We start from the raw sequence: 18,120 nt of genomic DNA, 5'->3' as shown, positions 1-18,120 counted from the left end.
GCAGTGCGTGATCCACGGCCTCCAGACGTGCCTGGCCGGGAAGATAAGACAGAAGGCTTGGTGGTTGGCGACCATAAACGATCTCAAAAGGAGTGGCCTTAAGAGCCGTGTGAAAGCTTGTGTTATATCAAAATTCTGCCCAAGCTAGCCATTCAAACCATTTCTTCGGTTGATCACTTGTAAAGCACCTCAAATACATTTCTAGGATTCGATTTATCGCCTCGGTTTGTCCGTCAGATTGGGGATGATAAGCTGAGCTGAAACACAATTTGGTGCCACTCATATGAAAGAGTTCCTGCCAAAAAGAGCTCGTGAAGGTTACGTCTCGATCGCTTACTATTGTTTCGGGTAGCCCATGTAGCTAGAAGATGTTGTCGAAAAAAATTTTGGCGACTGAAACTGCGGTGTAAGGATGGGCTAAGCCAATGAAGTGAGCATATTTAGAAAAGCGATCGACAACCACGAAAATTACAGTCTTCCCTTGTGAGGTAGGCAACCCTTCGATGAAATCCATTGAGATGTCGGCCCAAATGTGGTAAGGGATGGGCAGAGGTTGTAGGAGTCCAGCTGGCTTCATTGTTTTCGTTTTGTTGTGTTGGCATGTGGAACAATTGGACACTACTGCTTGGACTTGACGTTTCATCCCTGGCCAATAAAAATCTCGTCCCATGCGGTGGAGAGTGCGCTAGTAGCCTTCATGACAGCCTTCATGTACCATTGCAATAATAGGAGCAGTTAATGGTGATTGTGGAGGAAGGTAGATTTTGGATTTAAATCATAAAATGTCATTTTTAACTTCCCATGGTCCGAAAGCCTCTCCATCTTGAACCTCTCGAATTATGCGTTGTACTTCTGGTGTGTTCGAGTGTGCTTCTTTGATGGCTGCCAGAAAATCCCACTGTGGTTTCGAAATGGCCATCAAACAGCCCTCCTCCTCGCCTAGGCGTGAAAGTGCGTCTGCCACGACATTTGATTTTCCTGCCCGATATTCTACCTTAAAGTCATAACCCATTAATTTGCTTATCCCTTGCTGTTGTGGAGAGGTCGAGATACGTTGTTCCGTGTTCGAGCAAAAATTTGAGACTATAATGATCCGTACGAACGATGAAAGAGTTTCCCCAAAAGTAAGAGTGCCAGTGACGCATGACTTTGATGAGTCCAATGAGTTCCTTTTCATATGCGGGTAGTTTCCTATGGCGAAGGGCGAGTGCGCTGCTGAAGAATGCAATGGGGCGCCCTTGCTGTTGAAGTACAGCCCCTATTCCTGTTTCTGATGCATCACACTCCACGATGAAATGTGTGGAAAAATCGGGAAGAGCAAGGACGGGTGTAGAAGTGAGCACTTCCTTCAATGTTTCAAAGGCATGTAGGCTATCAGCTGTCCATGAAAAGCCTTGTTTGCGCAGAATATTGGTTAAGGGGGCAACAATAACTCCATAGTTTTGCACAAATTTGCGGTAGTACCCTGTTAGTCCGAGGAAGCCCCGGAGTGCCTTTAGAGTCATGGGTTGTGGCCAGTGTTGAATGGTGCTATTTTATTTTCATCCATACTCACCCCCTTCCGTGAAACCACATGTCCTAAGTAAGCAACCTGTCTTTGAGCAAAGTAACATTTGGATTTCTTAAGGAATAAGTGTTGTTGTTGCAAGATTGTGAAGACCGTACGAAGGTGGCAAATGTGATCTTCCCAGGTTGCGTTGTAAACGAGGATGTCATCAAAGAAAACCAAAACAAATTTCCGCAAAATGCCGCCGAAAATTGAATTTATTAAAGATTGAAAAGTAGAAGGCGCATTAGTGAGGCCAAAGGGCATCACCATAAACTCAAAGTGGCCGTGGTGGGTGCGAAAGGCCGTCATGTGGATGCTACTGGGGTCCATCAAAATTTGATGGTACCCGGATCGCAAGTCTAATTTCGAAAAATATTCAGCGCCGTGTAATTTCTCCAATAATTCATCGATCACCGGAATGGGGAACTTGTCCTTAACTGTTTTTGCGTTCAAGGCACGATAGTCGATACAAAAGCGCCAAGTGTTATCTGATTTTTTGACCAACAATACGGGTGAGGAGAAAGGGGATGAGCTGGGTCTAATAACCCCTCTTTGTAGCATCTCATCGCATTGCTTCTCAATTTCATCTTTCTGCATATGAGGATATCGATAAGGTCTTAACAACAATGGGGTTGGTACCTTGTTCTAGTAGGATTTTATGGCTGGATCCTCTCGAGGGTGGGAGTCCTTGAGGTTCCTCGAACAGGCTGTTGTAGGTTTCCAGAAGGTGTTGTAACTGTGTAAGGGGTGCCTCCTTTAGTATAGTTGCCGAGAGGCTTCGGTGTGACGGAATGTAGGATGAGTTTCCGTGCCACGTAACCAGCATGCCTTCTCTTACAAACTGCATCTGCATTTTTTCAAAATCCCACGTGATACTTCCTAAAGAGCGGAGCCAATTTACTCCCATGACAGCACCAATTTCTCCTAGTGTGAGGACGTAAAAATCAACATGGAAGATATGCTTTTCCAGTTGAAGAGGGTTTGTAAGTTGCTGTTGGATTGCTTGCAAATCGCCCATAACTACTGGCTCTGATACCAACTTGTTATGAGCACGGGTAAAGGATCGGGTTATTGGTCGGTGAAGAGGTTGATCGTTTAACTCTGAGATTTGTTTGTGGCTTTTTCTACCTATTTTTTTGGATGTTCGAGGCTCGTTTGAGAGAACCTCGCGATCTCAATATTAGCTATATTTTTTGAGAAAAGCTGAATGTCTTGTTTCTTTCATCAGCAACCCTTTAAATACAAGATAAGCATTAAATTGACATCCCAGAAATATGCCCATTATTCCCCTATCTAAGCTCGAGATTCTAGCACTTATTAAAGGAAATTAAATAAGAATCCAATCAATCTCATTCCTTATTTTCTAAACTTTCCATGAGTAAACCTTTGATAGAGCACATCCTTGATTTTTGCTGCTCGATTCTTGTTTGAGTTGGGCTGGGCCCCATGGATTGAGTCCCTGACAGATGTAAATGGGTATTTACAGTCAAGTACTGGGCATATGGCTCAATTCAAAGATACAAAGTATGACTGATAACTGAAGGGTTCACACAAACTTATGGCATTGATTATATTGAAACCTTCGCTCCAGTTGCCAAGTTGAATACAATTCAAGTCCTTCTGTTCTTGGCTACCAACCTCGACTGGCCACTACATCAACTCGATATAATTTTTTTTTCTTAAATGGAGAATTAGAAGATGAAGTTTGTACGAGTCAATCTCCGGGGTTTGAAGAAAAGCTGGGTAGTCAAATTGTTTGTAAATTTAACAAGTCTCTTTATGGATTAAAACAATCACCACGAGCCTTGTTTGATGGATTCTCAAAAGCTATCCAGAAATTTGGATACAATCAGGGGAAGCTGATGATACACTCTTCATCAAGTGCTTTGAGTGAGGGAAGATCAAAATTCTAACGTTATTATCATTGGTGTTGTCAATCATGAAGTGGAGAATGTGAAACAGAAGATGGCTATGGAATTTGAAGTCAAAGACCTTGGAGCACTGAAATATTTCCTGGGGATGGAGATTTCTAGAAATAAGGAAGGCATTTCAGTCTCCCCAAGGAAATACGTGTTAGATTTATTGGAAGAAACATGCATGCTCGGTTGCAAACCAAGTAACACACATGTTGAATCGGGAAATAAATGAAATATGCTCGGGGAAAACTCTGTAGATGTTGGAAGATTTCAACACTTGGTTGAGAAGCTCATCTATCTTTCACGTACTCTCCTTGATATTGTGTTCGCAGTCAGGCTGGTAAGTCAATACATGCACTCACCTCGACAACATCTGGACGCAGTACACAGAGTCTTGAGGTATCTGAAACAAACCGCTGGGAGAGGCTTGTTTTTCACAAAGAATGATGATCGAAATGTTAGTACATTCACAAATGCAGATTGGGTAGGTTCTGTTGATGATCGAAAATCAACCATAGAAAAGTTTGGGGAAATCTTGTTACTTGGCACAACAAGAAACAATCAGTGGCGAGAAGTAGGGCAGAATCTGAATTCCGAGTAATGACAGACAGAGTATGTGAACTCACATGGATTAGGAGAATGTTCAAAGATTTGAAGATGGAATGTAAAGGCCGTATGTTTCTCTATTGTGACAACACATCAACAATCAGCATAGTTCACAATCTAGAGTCCATCATGACAGGACAAAACATGTCGAAGTAGATCGACACTTCATCAAAGAGAAACTCCGTGGAGGGATTCTTAGTATTAAACATGTTCCTATATCTCGTCGACTTGCTGATTTGCTCACTAAGGGATTATCAGAATCCACTCATGATTTTCTCACTGGCAACTTCGACTCTTCAATATCTACCGCGGGGGCGTATAATAAAATAAATAGATATTATCTGATAAGATATTTTAATCTTTAAATTAGATAGGATAATATTTGATTTCTGAGTTTTTTACTCTATTTAAACTGACATATTGTACTCTCAGACATATGAAAATACTTCTCTCTCCATTTCTGTACTTTTCCATTCTGCCTTTCCAGCCCTGACCTCAATGTCCCAATATGAAAAATCATAAGTTATTGAGTTTGTCGAGTGCAGCTTGTAGGACACTTTCTGGAGGAGACTTGCAGAAACCCTACTTTTATCATCAATCATCCTGAGATCATGAGTCCATTGGCAAAGTGGCATAGATCGAAACCAGGTCTAACTGAAAGATTTGAGTTGTTCATCAACAAATTTGAAGTATGAACCCTCGTTATGTATTTCCTTCTCTCTCTTTTTTTTGTTTTATTTTTTCCCCATTTTTCTGTAGGCAATGCTCTGTAGACTCGCACCCACCTATATTTATGACTGTTTACCATGGGACAGGTTTGTAATTCATACACCGAGTTGAATGACCCAGTTGTTCAACGCCAGCGTTTTGCCAACCAACTAAAGGTCTTTATAATAATATTGTGTTAAACTTATGTAAACTTGACAATGATCAAATTATTAGCGTGTATTTATGGTATAATGTACTGATTTTTTGTGGTATAATTAGGACCGACAATCTGGTGATGATGAAGCAATGGTCTCGGATGAATCATTCTTGCGGGCTCTTGAGTATGGATTACCTCCAACTGCGGGTTGGGGATTGGGCGTTGATCGATTAACAATGTTGTTGACGGACTCGCAGAATATAAAAGTTAGTGGCATTTGTTGTTTTTGTGTAGTATTGGTATTTTGTTGTGTGGTTCCCCCATTTGCACCATGTTATCGGTGTATTACATAATGGATGTTGATGCACATTGTGTCTTCTGAACCATTGTTTGTCTTAGGCAAGGTTTCTTTTTGTGATTTCTGCATTTGAACCTTACGTATGATTATAATGCACTATTTCCATTATGTTCTTCGGAAGATTCACAATGTGAACTTTTTTGAGTAGGAGGTTATACTTTTCCCCGCAATGAAACCTCAAGATGATCGTTCGGACAAAGAAAGAGGTACAAATTCGACTTCACATTTTCCGGCAGTTCATTACAGATAATGAAACTGATTAATGATGTTTGTGCATTTGATATCAGTTTCAATTCCTTGTGTTATGCATGCAAAAATAGTTAATTTATTATTAAAGAATTACCCATATTATCTAATAATAGCTTTCTACAATTTATTTGCCAGCAACTCAAGTCCAAGATGAACCTTCTCTTCGAGTCTAAAGGTCGAGCTGAGATTCACTAGTTTTTCTGGTTAATTTCTCATTATTTCCATTTTTTAATAAATTATAGTCCATTTGTATAATTTTGACTTGATTTTTGAACGTTCAGCACTGGATAGTTTAATAAATTAAATTTCGGTAATAATTTTAAATGTCTTCAATTTTTCTGAAAAATTGATCCATATGTTTCTCTTCTAAATTTATTTGGAAACATAAATGCAAATTTAATGTTTTCAGTCAAATTTTTCTTTGTGTTTCAAATCAATTATTTAAAATAATTATGTAATTATTTTTTTCTTGAAAGTGTAGATTTTCTAAATTTATTGCATTTCTGGACCATTTTAGAATTAGTATTTCGAACAATGGAGCCTTGAGGGGTTGAGATTCAATGAAGTTTTCAAAAAGCTCATTGAAATCTTTTATTGAGTCACGCTTGTCTATTTTCTGTTGATAAATCAAAGGATGGGGTAAAGAAGGATCATTTTCTATTTTTAGTTGACTGTTAAACAAATCAGTGCGGAGAAGCCTAAACTGATAGATTAGAAAAAATAACAAATGAGGTTGTCTAAGTAAACTGAAAGTAAAAAATGCACATGTATGTTTCTGAATGATCAAAGACTCAAGTTCTTGTGTCATCCTTTTTTCTGTTTGCAAGGCTCACACTAGATGACATTGTATTATACAAGTGATTTGCAAGATTCCAGCTCAGTTTGGACCTAAACATCGTCAAACTGAAACTCATAGTATATCTCTGTTGATAAAAGACTATATGCAAACTGCAATTTGAATGTAATGAATTACAATGCTATCTTAGCGCTTAATGATTCGTAAATGATCAGATATAATATTTTTTGAACATGTGCTAGACTGATTGAGTTTTGTTTAGAAGAAACCTTGAATGCTTGATCTTTCTCAGTAGTTACACAACTTGTATCCGGCTGAATTTCTTCTCTATGTATAGTTCCTGAAATAAAATCTCTTTTCCAAAGAAAAGTGTCGGTTTGCTTGTTTTGTAGTCCATGTCAACATATTTCTGACAATCGTACACTGTTGCGATAAGCTTTTTATCGTATAATATCGCAATCAGTTTTGTTTGTTGGTTCAAACTGATTTTGGTAAACTGAATGTGGGTAAACTGAAATGAGGAAAACTGATAAATTGATAAGAACTATTTCAGTTGGGAATGTATCAGTTTTGTTCAACTAGGCCAGTTCATCTTAATTATTTATTAACACCAAAATCAAAAATTTCTCGATCCAAAAATTTCTCATTTTTTGGTGTTTGACAAAATAAAGATAATCATCAGTGTAGGCTATTTAAACTGATGAGAAAATATATAAACTGATAAAATCAATGAGAGCAATTTTTCGAAACTGATAAGCGAGATCTGATGAACTACTATCTCTTGTCTATTTTCTAGAGTTCTGTTTTTTTTTTTGCATTTTATTCTCCCTTTTTGTCAATATCAGGAACAACTATATATCGTTTGAGAATATGCACAGTTGACATAGTGTCGATCTTGGAGGAAAGCTGAATGTGAACCTAGTCAATCTTTGATGTGAGATTGTCTTGAACTAAGTCCATTTTTCTAGAAAGAGTATCATGATAATTGGATAGTTGGGACGTTGAAGCACAGTTTTTTCTCATAGAATCTATTTGAATAAACAAGGATTGAACATCTTTCGATAAATTTTTAATATCCTTGGCCAATTAATTTACGAGATTCTCAATATCAGTGTCAGTCAGTTTTTGACATGTCTTGGCCTGAGATAGAAGAGCATTGATTTCATTCAGATTGCAAAGGATGTTGTCCATAGAATAGTCATCTCTTATCTCCAGTTCTCGTGATTCAGCAGTGACACGAGCTTTTGGATAAGAGAATATGATCAGTTGGTTACTTGGCTCAGCAATGTCTAACTTGTTCATCCGTTTGAGAAGCTTCAGTTTATTGCTAGAGATTCTATCTGGTTTTTTGTGGTAATTGAGTCTTCAATGATTGAAGAAGTCGGGGCAAGATGGATTTTTAGAGTTTCAGTGATGGAGAATGTTTATGGAATTATAATGTCAGTAATTTGAGCTGATTTTCTCAATGACGGTTCTTCAGTTGTCATCACAGTAGCATCAGAACATTCAATTTTTGTGATATTGTCAACCACTGTATTCACAATTTGATCAACATCAATTAGTGGTGTCTCCTCAACCAATTTAGCTGGCAACTGTACATCTGAGGTTGAACTGAGTGACAATTCAGTTGAGGCAGCATCATTCTTAGTTGAGTTGGATGAGGAAAATGATGGTCCTTGGTTTCTAGTTGTTCTTGAGTCAGCTCAGTCGATTTTTTGTATAATTTCTTACTATTTGTATCAAGTGGAATGAAAAGTTGTTGGTCTATCTCCCAGAACTTGACTTGCATTTGCAGTGATATCAAATATACATCCAATTGTGTGAATGTAGCTTTATCATCGTGGGAAGCGGGATATGTTGGATCATAATTCTTCTTCAGCTCCTCATAGGTCAGAGTTAGTTTCTTAATACGCATGAGATTGAGAAAGTATTCACTCCTTTTCAATGCATGATTTATTAACATAGATTTTATAGCTTTCATTACTATTTTCTCAAGAGCTATAAACTTCTTCAACGTCGTTTTATTCTTTAATTTGCTTGCAAGGGTGACTTTTCGAAATTGATACCATTCATAATAAAATTCAGTCTTGGTCTCAGTATATTCATTTACTTCATCCATCAAGAGGTCAATCTGAGTTTGGACGACACGCACGGGTATGAACAACTCAGCTTCTTCCATCTTTTCTTTTCTTTTTCCTTCTGCCACTTTAGAAGTGTATGAGAAGTCTAGGTCTGATTTATTATATTCAAAAGGATCCCTGATTATTACGCCTTTGGGCCTAGCTGCTGGTAGAATAGTAGGTGGAACATTTGTCTAAAGAGGGGCAACTATTTCAACCAGAGTTAGATTTTCTTTGGGCTCAGCAGAATCTACTTGGTCAGTTGTCTCAGTTGTAGCTGTCTTGACATCAGTTTGGGGCAATGAAAGATCAGTTTTTTAAGCTATTATCTCGTGGCTCTTCTTTTTTTCAATAAGAAAAGGTGTCAGTTTGCCTGCCGTTGAGATAGGTTTGTCTTTGGTGGTTCTGACTTTCTTGATTAGTGGAGAAAATGTAGTTTCAGTATCACTGTGATGTATGATTAACTTCCTCTTAGGTTTGGGCTTAACAACCTTAGACTGAACAATTTTGGCTTCGGTGACATTTGTCTTGGAAGATGTCTTGAACTCTTTTTTGACTACTGTCAGTTGACTCGAAGAGAATTTCGCAGTTATTAGTCGTCACTGTTTCATCTTCACTTTCATTTTCTAGATTGATTTATTCAAATCAGTTGATAATTTTGGTTGGATCAGTTGACTGATAAGTCGTCACTGTTTCATCAACTACAATATGCACATATTTTTCCACATTTAGAGTTTTTTGTTGAATACACGATATATTTAGTGGCTAAGTCAAGACATATACACTCATCTGACTTAGAATCAAAGCCAGTCGGATTATTTTTACATTTGTTGTGGATAAAACACTTGCTACCAAAAGTTTTGAAATATGATATCATAGGTTGCTTGCCATACCATATCTCATAGGTGTCTTGTTCGGTTTCTTGTTAATAATTGATCTATTCTGAGTATAGCATGCAGTGTTTACTACTTCAGCCCAAAATTTCTGTGAAATTCCAGAATCAACAAGCATTTTTCTAGCATCCTATTTAAGGGTTCTATTCCTTATCTCAACAAATCCATTTTCCTGAGGTGTTCTAGCTGTTGAGAACTCATGCATGATTCTGTGATTTTCCAAAAATAGAGATAAAGTTTGATTGATGAATTTAGTTCCTTTATCGGACCTCATTCTGTCAATCCCTTTCGATTTTTCATTTAAAAGTCTTTTGAAAATTTTGATCAGTTGAGTAGCAGTTTGGTCTTTTGATTTTAAAAGATAACCCATGTGAATATTGACAAATCATCAATAATAACTAGAGTATATTTCATTCCTCCTGATGAGTTACACCCTTTGTTTTTAATGGATAACCTAACTTGCTTTCCAAACTGACACGCTGAACTAACTTCATCTTTAGAGAATTTAGTTTTGGACAGACCAGCAACCATGTCATTCTTGCCCAGATTTGCAATGAATTTGAAATTTAAATGATTTAACATTTTGTGCTACAAACAGTTCCCTGAAAAGTTAGAGGATGAAGCAAACTGGTTCATTCGGTTGTGTTTCGTTTTCCACGCATGTGAACTGTCATTATAATGCAGCCACAAATATCTTTGACAATACAACCATGCATACTAAACTCAACAGAATAATCATGATCACATAACTGACTTATGCTAATTAATTATACTAAAGATTTTAACAAGTAACATATTTAATGATAATATTATCATGGATAAGCTTACCTTTACCCACAGTTTTACCTTGAAAAACATCTCTAAATGTAATCTTGGGTCTAGTAAATTAATTCAATTTTGATAGCAATTTAGCTTCACCATTCATGTACCTTGAACATCCACAATCTAAGTACCAAATTGACTTTTTGACCAGTTCACTCATTATGCCCTGCAGTCACAAGTTACGAATAACTTTTGGTACACATACTTACTTGGGGTCCAGACATGATTAGTTTTTGTGGAACCCAAACCTAATCAGTTTAACTAACCGACCATTTATTGTGTTCCAAGTAGGTTGTGATATGCATGTGTGTGGTATGTTCTGTGTGCAGTAGAGACTAAATGTTTTTTTTACCCTTTTTAACTTCATTGATCATCCTATATCTTTTCTGAGTAGACTTGCTATTAAGTATCGGTTAGACTTGCCTTTCATTGAGTTATGCCTTGTCAAATTGGTTTGGCTGAGCTTGTAGCTTGGCTGAGCATTGAAACTCTTAGGTACGTATCCAACACCAAATTTTCTGCCTTTACTCAGATTTTCAACAAGTTTTTCATCTTGAAGGATGAGTTCTTGATGTTCATGTAGCAAACTAGATTTTACAAAGTGAATATATTTTCCTTTGCATTTGTTCAATTTTGGTTGAGTGCTTGTCATGGGAATGCTTTCCTTGTTGCTGAATGTAGCGCCCTTACCCGAGCCACTACTAAACAGACTAATAAACATGCAACATTAAACTTAATAACAACAATTAAACAGCGGAAACAAAATACTTAATCATCTTACAACGCAAACGAAAACAAAACAATAACAGCAGTCTTAAATATTAATACAACCATAACGAAAACATAATCCTGAACGAGAAAACGATAAACCACAGAAAACCTCCACTGGATCACCACCGAAACTCAAATGCTCTAGCCACTGCCCTGGTCGTCCGAACCGTCCAACCTAAGACCTGCCCCGTGGAATAGGGTGCCCAAGATGAAAACAAGGACGTGAGCGAGAATCGCCCAATACGAGAATGTACGAGTATACAAACTGATATAATGCATGCGAAATGCAATATGCTCGGATATCAAGGATCAAGTCAAGAATCTCATGCTCAGTCTAGAGGCGCCTGAGTGTGTAGTCTCTGATCTGCCCTAGGCATGTTTTGGCTCCCACACTCATCATCAAGACGTGGACCTAAAATGTCCAGGTCATCAGAGCCCGCGGGTCCTGTCGGACACTGTAGCTCCCAATGCCCCATCGTCCACAATACAGAATAAGGCTGAGCGGCCCCAACAAACGAGGTATATCTCAAAAGATATCAGGCTCAACATGATATGTCATGTATAATATGCCAAAGCAGTAAAACATGTATTATGCAGCAGATAAATATGCAGCATATAAGTGTGTATACTACGCTTGGATATCTCAGTCAGTACATCACGTACCTCACTAAAACAATCTGACAGAAAGCTCTGAACCTAGACAATACCAACATAATGAAATCACTATCAAACCAGATCAAACATGCTACAAGTTCTCCCTAATGATCCTTAAATCACTATTTAAGGCTTTAAGATTATACCTGCGTCCGTCGTCAGCCCGCTGATGATGTCTCAATCTCAGATCACCGAGCCCTCCTCGAGTCGACACTAGCTCTGAAACTTCCCGAAAAATGCCCTAGAAACTGGCTAGAAAACCTAAGATATACTGGAACTCTCTCTGAAGAATGCGGTGAAGGAAACAAAAGAATCGGCTTCCATTTATAGGCTGCATCCGGACTATTTCAGAAAATCTAAACCAATCTTATCTGCCACGTGTCAGAATCTCATTCGTCTAGTTAGATTTCCCGAGATAAGGTAATCTGAAGTAGATCGGTTTATCCTTTTTTTAAATTCGGTGGATCCCAACAGCTTGATCCCAAATTATCAATCCCTTAATCATACTTAATTAACAACTCATTAATTATCTCTTAATTAATACTTCATTCAAAACAAGGATTCAGGTCATTACACTGAAACCAAGACCAGTTTTCTCTCCAACAGGTTTATGTAAGTCTTGCATTTCAGTTAAGGTAACTGCAGATTTATTACAGGATAAAGCTAGCTTAGTTAGTTTTTTATTCTCAGATCTAAACTTCTGGTTCTCATCCTGTATTCTCTCATTCTCAATTTTTGTTTAGCAATTTTTCTTTTTAGACTCAAGATTTCACTAGACTGTTCCTAGTCAGTTTCAGTCTTGTTGTCTGACAAGTTAGTTTGCTTTGCTTTGCTTTAATTCTCTCAATGACTGAGAAATAATTTGGTACTCATTGACCATGTGATAAAGTGCATTGAGAAAAATTTCTACAATAGAAATCAGTTGAGCTAAATTCAAATACCCGTTCACCGATAGATTCCAGCTTAGCTTCGTTGGCCATTAAGCACTTTACTTCATCATCTTAACTGAAACTATTTGAGTCTTCTGATACCATTTTACTTGCCTTCTTTGGCCATCAGCACCTTTTGGTCATGATTCTTCTTAGATCTCCTTCTGTCAAATGATTTCTTACCTTTTTCAGATGACTTCCTGTCATTCATTCTAGGTTTAGGGCGTTCTTTCTTGCCACAGTTAAAACATGAATTGAAGTAATTAGTTGACTCCCTCTTTTTATATGATCTTCGATTGGGGTTATGAAAGTTGCCTTGATTTTTTCTTAGAAACTTCTCAAATTTCTTTACGAATAGTGATATAGCATCACTGTTTAATTTTTCAGCTAATTTTTCGTTTGAACCTGATGGTTCTAATTTTACAGCAGTTAGCGTCTTAGTCAATTGGGATGTAGATTGATCATCTTTCCGTAATTAAAATTCATAAGTTTTAAAGTCTGCAAATAAGTCATAGAGCTCCATTTTGCTTAAATATATAGATTCATGCATGGCTTTATTCTTGACATCTCATTCTTTCGGAAGTCCTCTCATCACATTCATAATTACTTCTCAATTTTTGTGCACTTTTTCAAGTGTATTGAGTTCAATTATGATTCCACTAACTTTTTCGTCAAAATCGGACATAAATTCTCCAGAGTTAATTTTAATATCGTCAAGCTTCTGCTTCTGTATGACCACATGAAGCTTGTTTTCTTTGGTCTGCTCATTATCTTCAGTTTCTTCCAGATCTCTTTTGCAGTTTTGCATATTTTGATTTTGCTGAATGTGTTTTTATCAAGAGTTCTGTACAAAATATCTTTAGCTACATTGTCGAGATTTGCGTTCTTCTTATCATCATTTGTCCATTTGTTCCTTGGTTTTTCTAGTAATTGAGGAGCATCTTCAGTGATGACTATAGTTGTATTTATTTTTAGTATCCTCATTGGTCCATTTGTGGTGACAAACTACATATCACCGTTTTGAGCGGCTAAATGAACATACATTATTATCTTCCAATAATCAAAATATTCCTTATGAACATCGGAATTTTGCTGAATGAAGTAATTTGAATATAAATGTTCAGAGTCAAGATAATCTTGCTCTGATACCACTTCTAAGATCCAGTGAAGTGTTTAAAAGGGGGTTGTTGAATAAACACTTAATACAATTTTTCTTCTTCTGATTAATTTGGCTGGGATGAATATTCTCGAGTGTCGATATCAGTTGGCCAACAAATAAGTGTGAAAAAGGCCAAACTGACATATTAGAAAAAATCACAAACGAGGTTGTTTAAGTAAATTGAAAGTGGAAAATGCACATGTATATTTCTGGATGTTCAGAGACTCAAGCTCCTATGTCATCCCTTCTTCCATTTGGAATGCTCATACTAGAAGACTTTAACTTATACAAGTGATTTACAAGATCCAGTTCAGTTTAGACTTAAACACCGTCAATCTGAAACTCATAGTATATATTTTCCGATAATAGAAAGTATGCAAAATGGAATTAGAATGTAATGAATTACAGTACTATCTTAGTATTTAATTATTCTTAAATGATCAGATATAATACTTTTTGAACGTGTGCTCGAATGATTGAGTTTTGTTCAGATGGAAGCTTGAATACTTGATCTTTCTTAGTAGTTGCAAAACTTATACGTTCAGCTGAATATATATATATATATATATATATATATATATATATATATATATATATAGAGGGATGATACCCTGCACCCTTGGGTGCAGGGTATCCGTGGGCGACAGCTGAGCTGTCGCCCACGTTTGCATTTTTTTAAAAAAAAAAATTGTAACCGGAATTAGCGACGGTTTTGTTACAAACCGTCGCTAAATGACAATATTAAATAATTGTAACCGGGCATAGCGACGGTTTTTAACAAACCGTCGCTAAATGTCTAATTTTGAAAAAAAATAACCGGATATAGCGACGGTTTTTTTAAAACCCGTCGCTAAATGTCTACTTTCTAAAAAAAATAACCGGACATAGCGACGGTTTACAAAAAACCGTCGCTAAATGTCTACTGTTTAAAAAAATAACCGGACAGAACGACGGTTTAGTACAAACCGTCGCTAAATGTCTAATATTTAAAAAAATAACCGGACATAGCGACGGTTTTTACAAACCGTCGCTAAATGACTAATTTTTTAGACGAATCCCTTCCAACCAGAATTTGAAATCTCTACAATTTAGTGACCATGATTAAATATGTTGTTGGAAGTTGTTACCTTTGTTTAACTGAAAAATACATTATCAAGTTTTTCTCATTTTTTACATATTGGTAAATGTGTAAGACGTAAGACATGTTGGTATTTTTTACAACAGAAACAATGCAATACAAAATTCTTTGCTCAATAGAAATTTCGACATGACCTCCCCGTAAATAGGGCATACCGGAAAAATATAAAATAACCAAAACGACTAAATCAAAACCATCAACAAACATCCAATACGAAACAATGCCAACCAGGCACAATCACAACAACGATCCTCCACAAACACAATATACAACTACTCGGGGCATACCCCGGTAATACGTAATCAAAAGTTAATACCGTACAAGCATCAGCACCAAAAACATAACTTCATACAGATTAATTTCAGTCATCAAAGCTCATTCCAGTTGTCCACATGTTTGTACTACCTGCAATTATGTACACGATGATTACAAAAAAATTATGAAATAAACAAAATTTAAATGCATAAAATATTTTATGTATTTGAGTTACCATGTATTGAGCCAAAATCTTCTTCATATGAGTTCTCATCAGTGTTATCATTTTTTACGGTTGACCTGATAAATGAACTTTGTCATCTGTAGTAATATTAAAGAAATTATTAACTTCTCAAAAAATTAATCAATACATACCCGTCTTTCAAATTTGGACAGTTACGTTTGTCATGTGACACGCCTCGACGCCCGCATCCACGACACTGTCTGTCCCTTGATGTTGACTTCTCCTTCGATGATTTTAGTCTCTTCCCACGTCCTTTTGTTCTAATTTCAGAAAGATCAATGATACCAATGGCTCCATCCAAGCTTCTCCTACTTTGAATTCCACTGCGTAATGTTCTATTAATATTCATCTCCTTCATTTTGCTATCAATAAAATCAAACTGCTCAGTCAAAAAGTTTGTCCCCTCATCACTGAAAGATGCAACATCAATTAAAGCTGAGGCTTTACAAGATAGCCTCATATGTCTAGACATCAAACACTTTTCTGGATCGTCAACCACATTTTGCACAGCCATAGTGTAATGTACGCCAATCTTTGCATCTTTTGTCCACCGTTTGAGTATATACTGATCAGGTAAGTGAAAAACTTGGTTGATACGAAAAAATGCTAACATATGCCTGCACGGAATACCCTCAAATTGAAATTTCATGCAACTACATGATATATCGTCTCTTTGTATGTCATGCGTAAGCAGCCTATGTTTGGCAGAAGAAGAACCTTGAAAATTAATGATATTGTAAACCACAAACTCAATTTCAATAGATGCTTGTTGCACATAATAACCATGACTCAGACTAATTTCATTTTGAAACTCCAACCATTTGTTTTTCGTGTATACATTCACCATTTGCAATTCCATTGGCCAGTTCGATTCAACCTTCGGCCGCTCGTTCAAATCAGTATGATCGGCAACTAACTCATTGTGTCTTTGGTGTCGAAGTGCTTTATTGAAACGAATTACGAAATCCATCAACGAGTTATTGCTACATACGTACTTCTTGAAAAATGAATGTGAACTTTCAGACCTCTGGCTACTTGACATTCCAGCAGAAAATACATGGTTGAAATATGCCGGCACCCACTTATGTCGCAACTCATACATCAATGACAGCCAATCATTTTCTACCAAGTCAGCACAATTCATAACCTCTTCCCATGATCTCTCAAATTCAATAGAAGTCGTAGAATGTACAATGACATTTTTATGCTTTGATAGTGGTCACGAAAAGTCGTCGGGTTCAATTTATCTGGGAATTTGTTTAGAATGTGCCACAAACAATATCGATGAATTGTTTTAGGGAAAACTTCACCAATGGCTTTCGTCATAGCAGGATCCTGGTCAGTTATGATCAAGTTTGGTGCTCCTTTAGGCATGGCTTCTAGAAACTTATTAAGCAACCAAACAAATGAATCAGTTTTCTCATCACTCAAAAATCCACAACCGAAAACAATGGTTTGATGATGATGATTAACTCCTACAAATGGTGCAAAAATCATCCCATATTTGTTGGTGTTATATGTTGTATCAAACACCACTACATCACCAAATGCAGTGTATGCCCTCCGTGACACAGGATCCGCCCAAAAACAACGAATAAATCTATTTTCTGAATCTGTCTCGTAATCAAAAAAGAAAGTTGAACTCTTGTCTTTCTCAGACAGAAAGAAATCAATCAATGTTTCGGCATCAATACCCTTGTGCTCATCCCTAAGCGTTTTCTCGTAGTTTCTTATATCTCTTTCCGTGCAACCTACATGTTCAGGCCCTCCAGACTCTATTTCAAACAATCGCATTTGTTGACAAGTAGGTACATTCGCTTCAGCAAACTGTTGAGTTAGTGCTTTCTTTGCTGCAGAAACAGTACGATGTGAGCGTAACAAATGCACCTTTGAAGGAGTTGATAGTGGATGATTATGAATTTCTACGAAGGTACTAACAACCCAACCTACACCAGTTTGTTCCTTCACAACTGAAATCTTTGACTTACATCCAGTTCTAATCTCACCACGAGCTCTTTCCTTTACTGGTTCATCACTTTTTGATTGTTTACTCCATCTTATTGCATCTGTATGTCCTTCTTTAAAGCATACAAATTTTTTCCAGATAACTTCATTTGTTTTCTTACTTTTTTTGCTATTGCTCATTCTCGCACTAAAACCAGATTCTCGTGCGTATTGGTTGTAGAACGAAAACGCCTCCTCTAAAGATTCGAATTTCATACCTATTTCTGGCTTTTGATTGTCTCCAACTTGGGGAATGTACGACAGTTCATCGCCGCCGTTTTCTTCCATTCTACAATATGAAATGAACAAAATTAATTTTGCTTAGATATTGAAATTCTACCGAAAAAGTGAGAAAGTTAGGAGCATTCACGCACAAATTCTACCGAAAGTGAGAAATTTTCGAACAACATCGAGTTACCTTGGGATTTGACGCGCACGAGATTTGGAAAAAAAATTAATTGTGTGTTGTGGGCGCTAGGTTTTGAGGCGCACGAGATTTGGGTGAAATAGTTTACTTTTCTGTGTGGGGCGCTAGGTTGGACTGGTTTTGTATAAAAAATTAGACATTTAGCGACGGTTTGTAATAAACCGTCGCTATGTCCTTTTTTTTTAAAAAAGTAGACATTTAGCGACGGTTTTAAATAAACCGTCGCTATGTCCGGTTATTTTTTTTAGAAAGTAGACATTTAGCGACGGTTTGTAAAAAACCGTCGCTATGCCCGGTTAAAAATTAGACATTTAGCGACGGTTTGTTAAAAACCGTCGCTATGTCCGGTTACAATTATTTAATAT

General features: G+C 37.0%; 3 protein-coding genes across 3 annotated transcripts in view; 1 reads left to right on the top strand and 2 right to left on the bottom strand.

The window, feature by feature from the left end:
* Positions 1 to 5,874, top strand: part of LOC140807001 (uncharacterized) — a 31,964-nt gene extending 26,090 nt beyond the window's left edge. The window contains exons 27-31 of the mRNA XM_073163632.1: positions 4,617 to 4,760; positions 4,887 to 4,955; positions 5,059 to 5,202; positions 5,443 to 5,500; positions 5,679 to 5,874. Of these exons, the coding sequence (XP_073019733.1) occupies positions 4,617 to 4,760; positions 4,887 to 4,955; positions 5,059 to 5,202; positions 5,443 to 5,500; positions 5,679 to 5,716 (453 nt within the window). The 3' untranslated portion in view covers positions 5,717 to 5,874. The remainder of the gene's footprint in view (positions 1 to 4,616; positions 4,761 to 4,886; positions 4,956 to 5,058; positions 5,203 to 5,442; positions 5,501 to 5,678) is intronic.
* A 9,312-nt stretch (positions 5,875 to 15,186) lies between these two features.
* Positions 15,187 to 16,426, bottom strand: LOC140806739 (protein FAR1-RELATED SEQUENCE 5-like). Its single transcript, XM_073163279.1, has 3 exons — positions 15,456 to 16,426; positions 15,316 to 15,380; positions 15,187 to 15,230 (listed from the first exon to the last, which is right to left on the bottom strand). Exons 1-3 carry the CDS (start codon positions 16,424 to 16,426, stop codon positions 15,187 to 15,189), a joined length of 1,080 nt encoding a protein of 359 aa, XP_073019380.1.
* LOC140808031 (protein FAR1-RELATED SEQUENCE 5-like) lies at positions 16,160 to 17,759 on the bottom strand. Its single transcript, XM_073165027.1, has one exon. It carries the CDS (start codon positions 17,614 to 17,616, stop codon positions 16,465 to 16,467), a length of 1,152 nt encoding a protein of 383 aa, XP_073021128.1. The 5' UTR covers positions 17,617 to 17,759; the 3' UTR covers positions 16,160 to 16,464.
* Between the last annotated feature and the right edge of the window lie 361 nt (positions 17,760 to 18,120).

The sequence above is a fragment of the Primulina eburnea genome, chromosome 12, assembly GCF_022965805.1.
Source record: "Primulina eburnea isolate SZY01 chromosome 12, ASM2296580v1, whole genome shotgun sequence".
In the NCBI taxonomy this organism is placed as follows: domain Eukaryota; kingdom Viridiplantae; phylum Streptophyta; class Magnoliopsida; order Lamiales; family Gesneriaceae; genus Primulina; species Primulina eburnea.
This window is presented reverse-complemented; position numbering and strand designations above follow the sequence as displayed.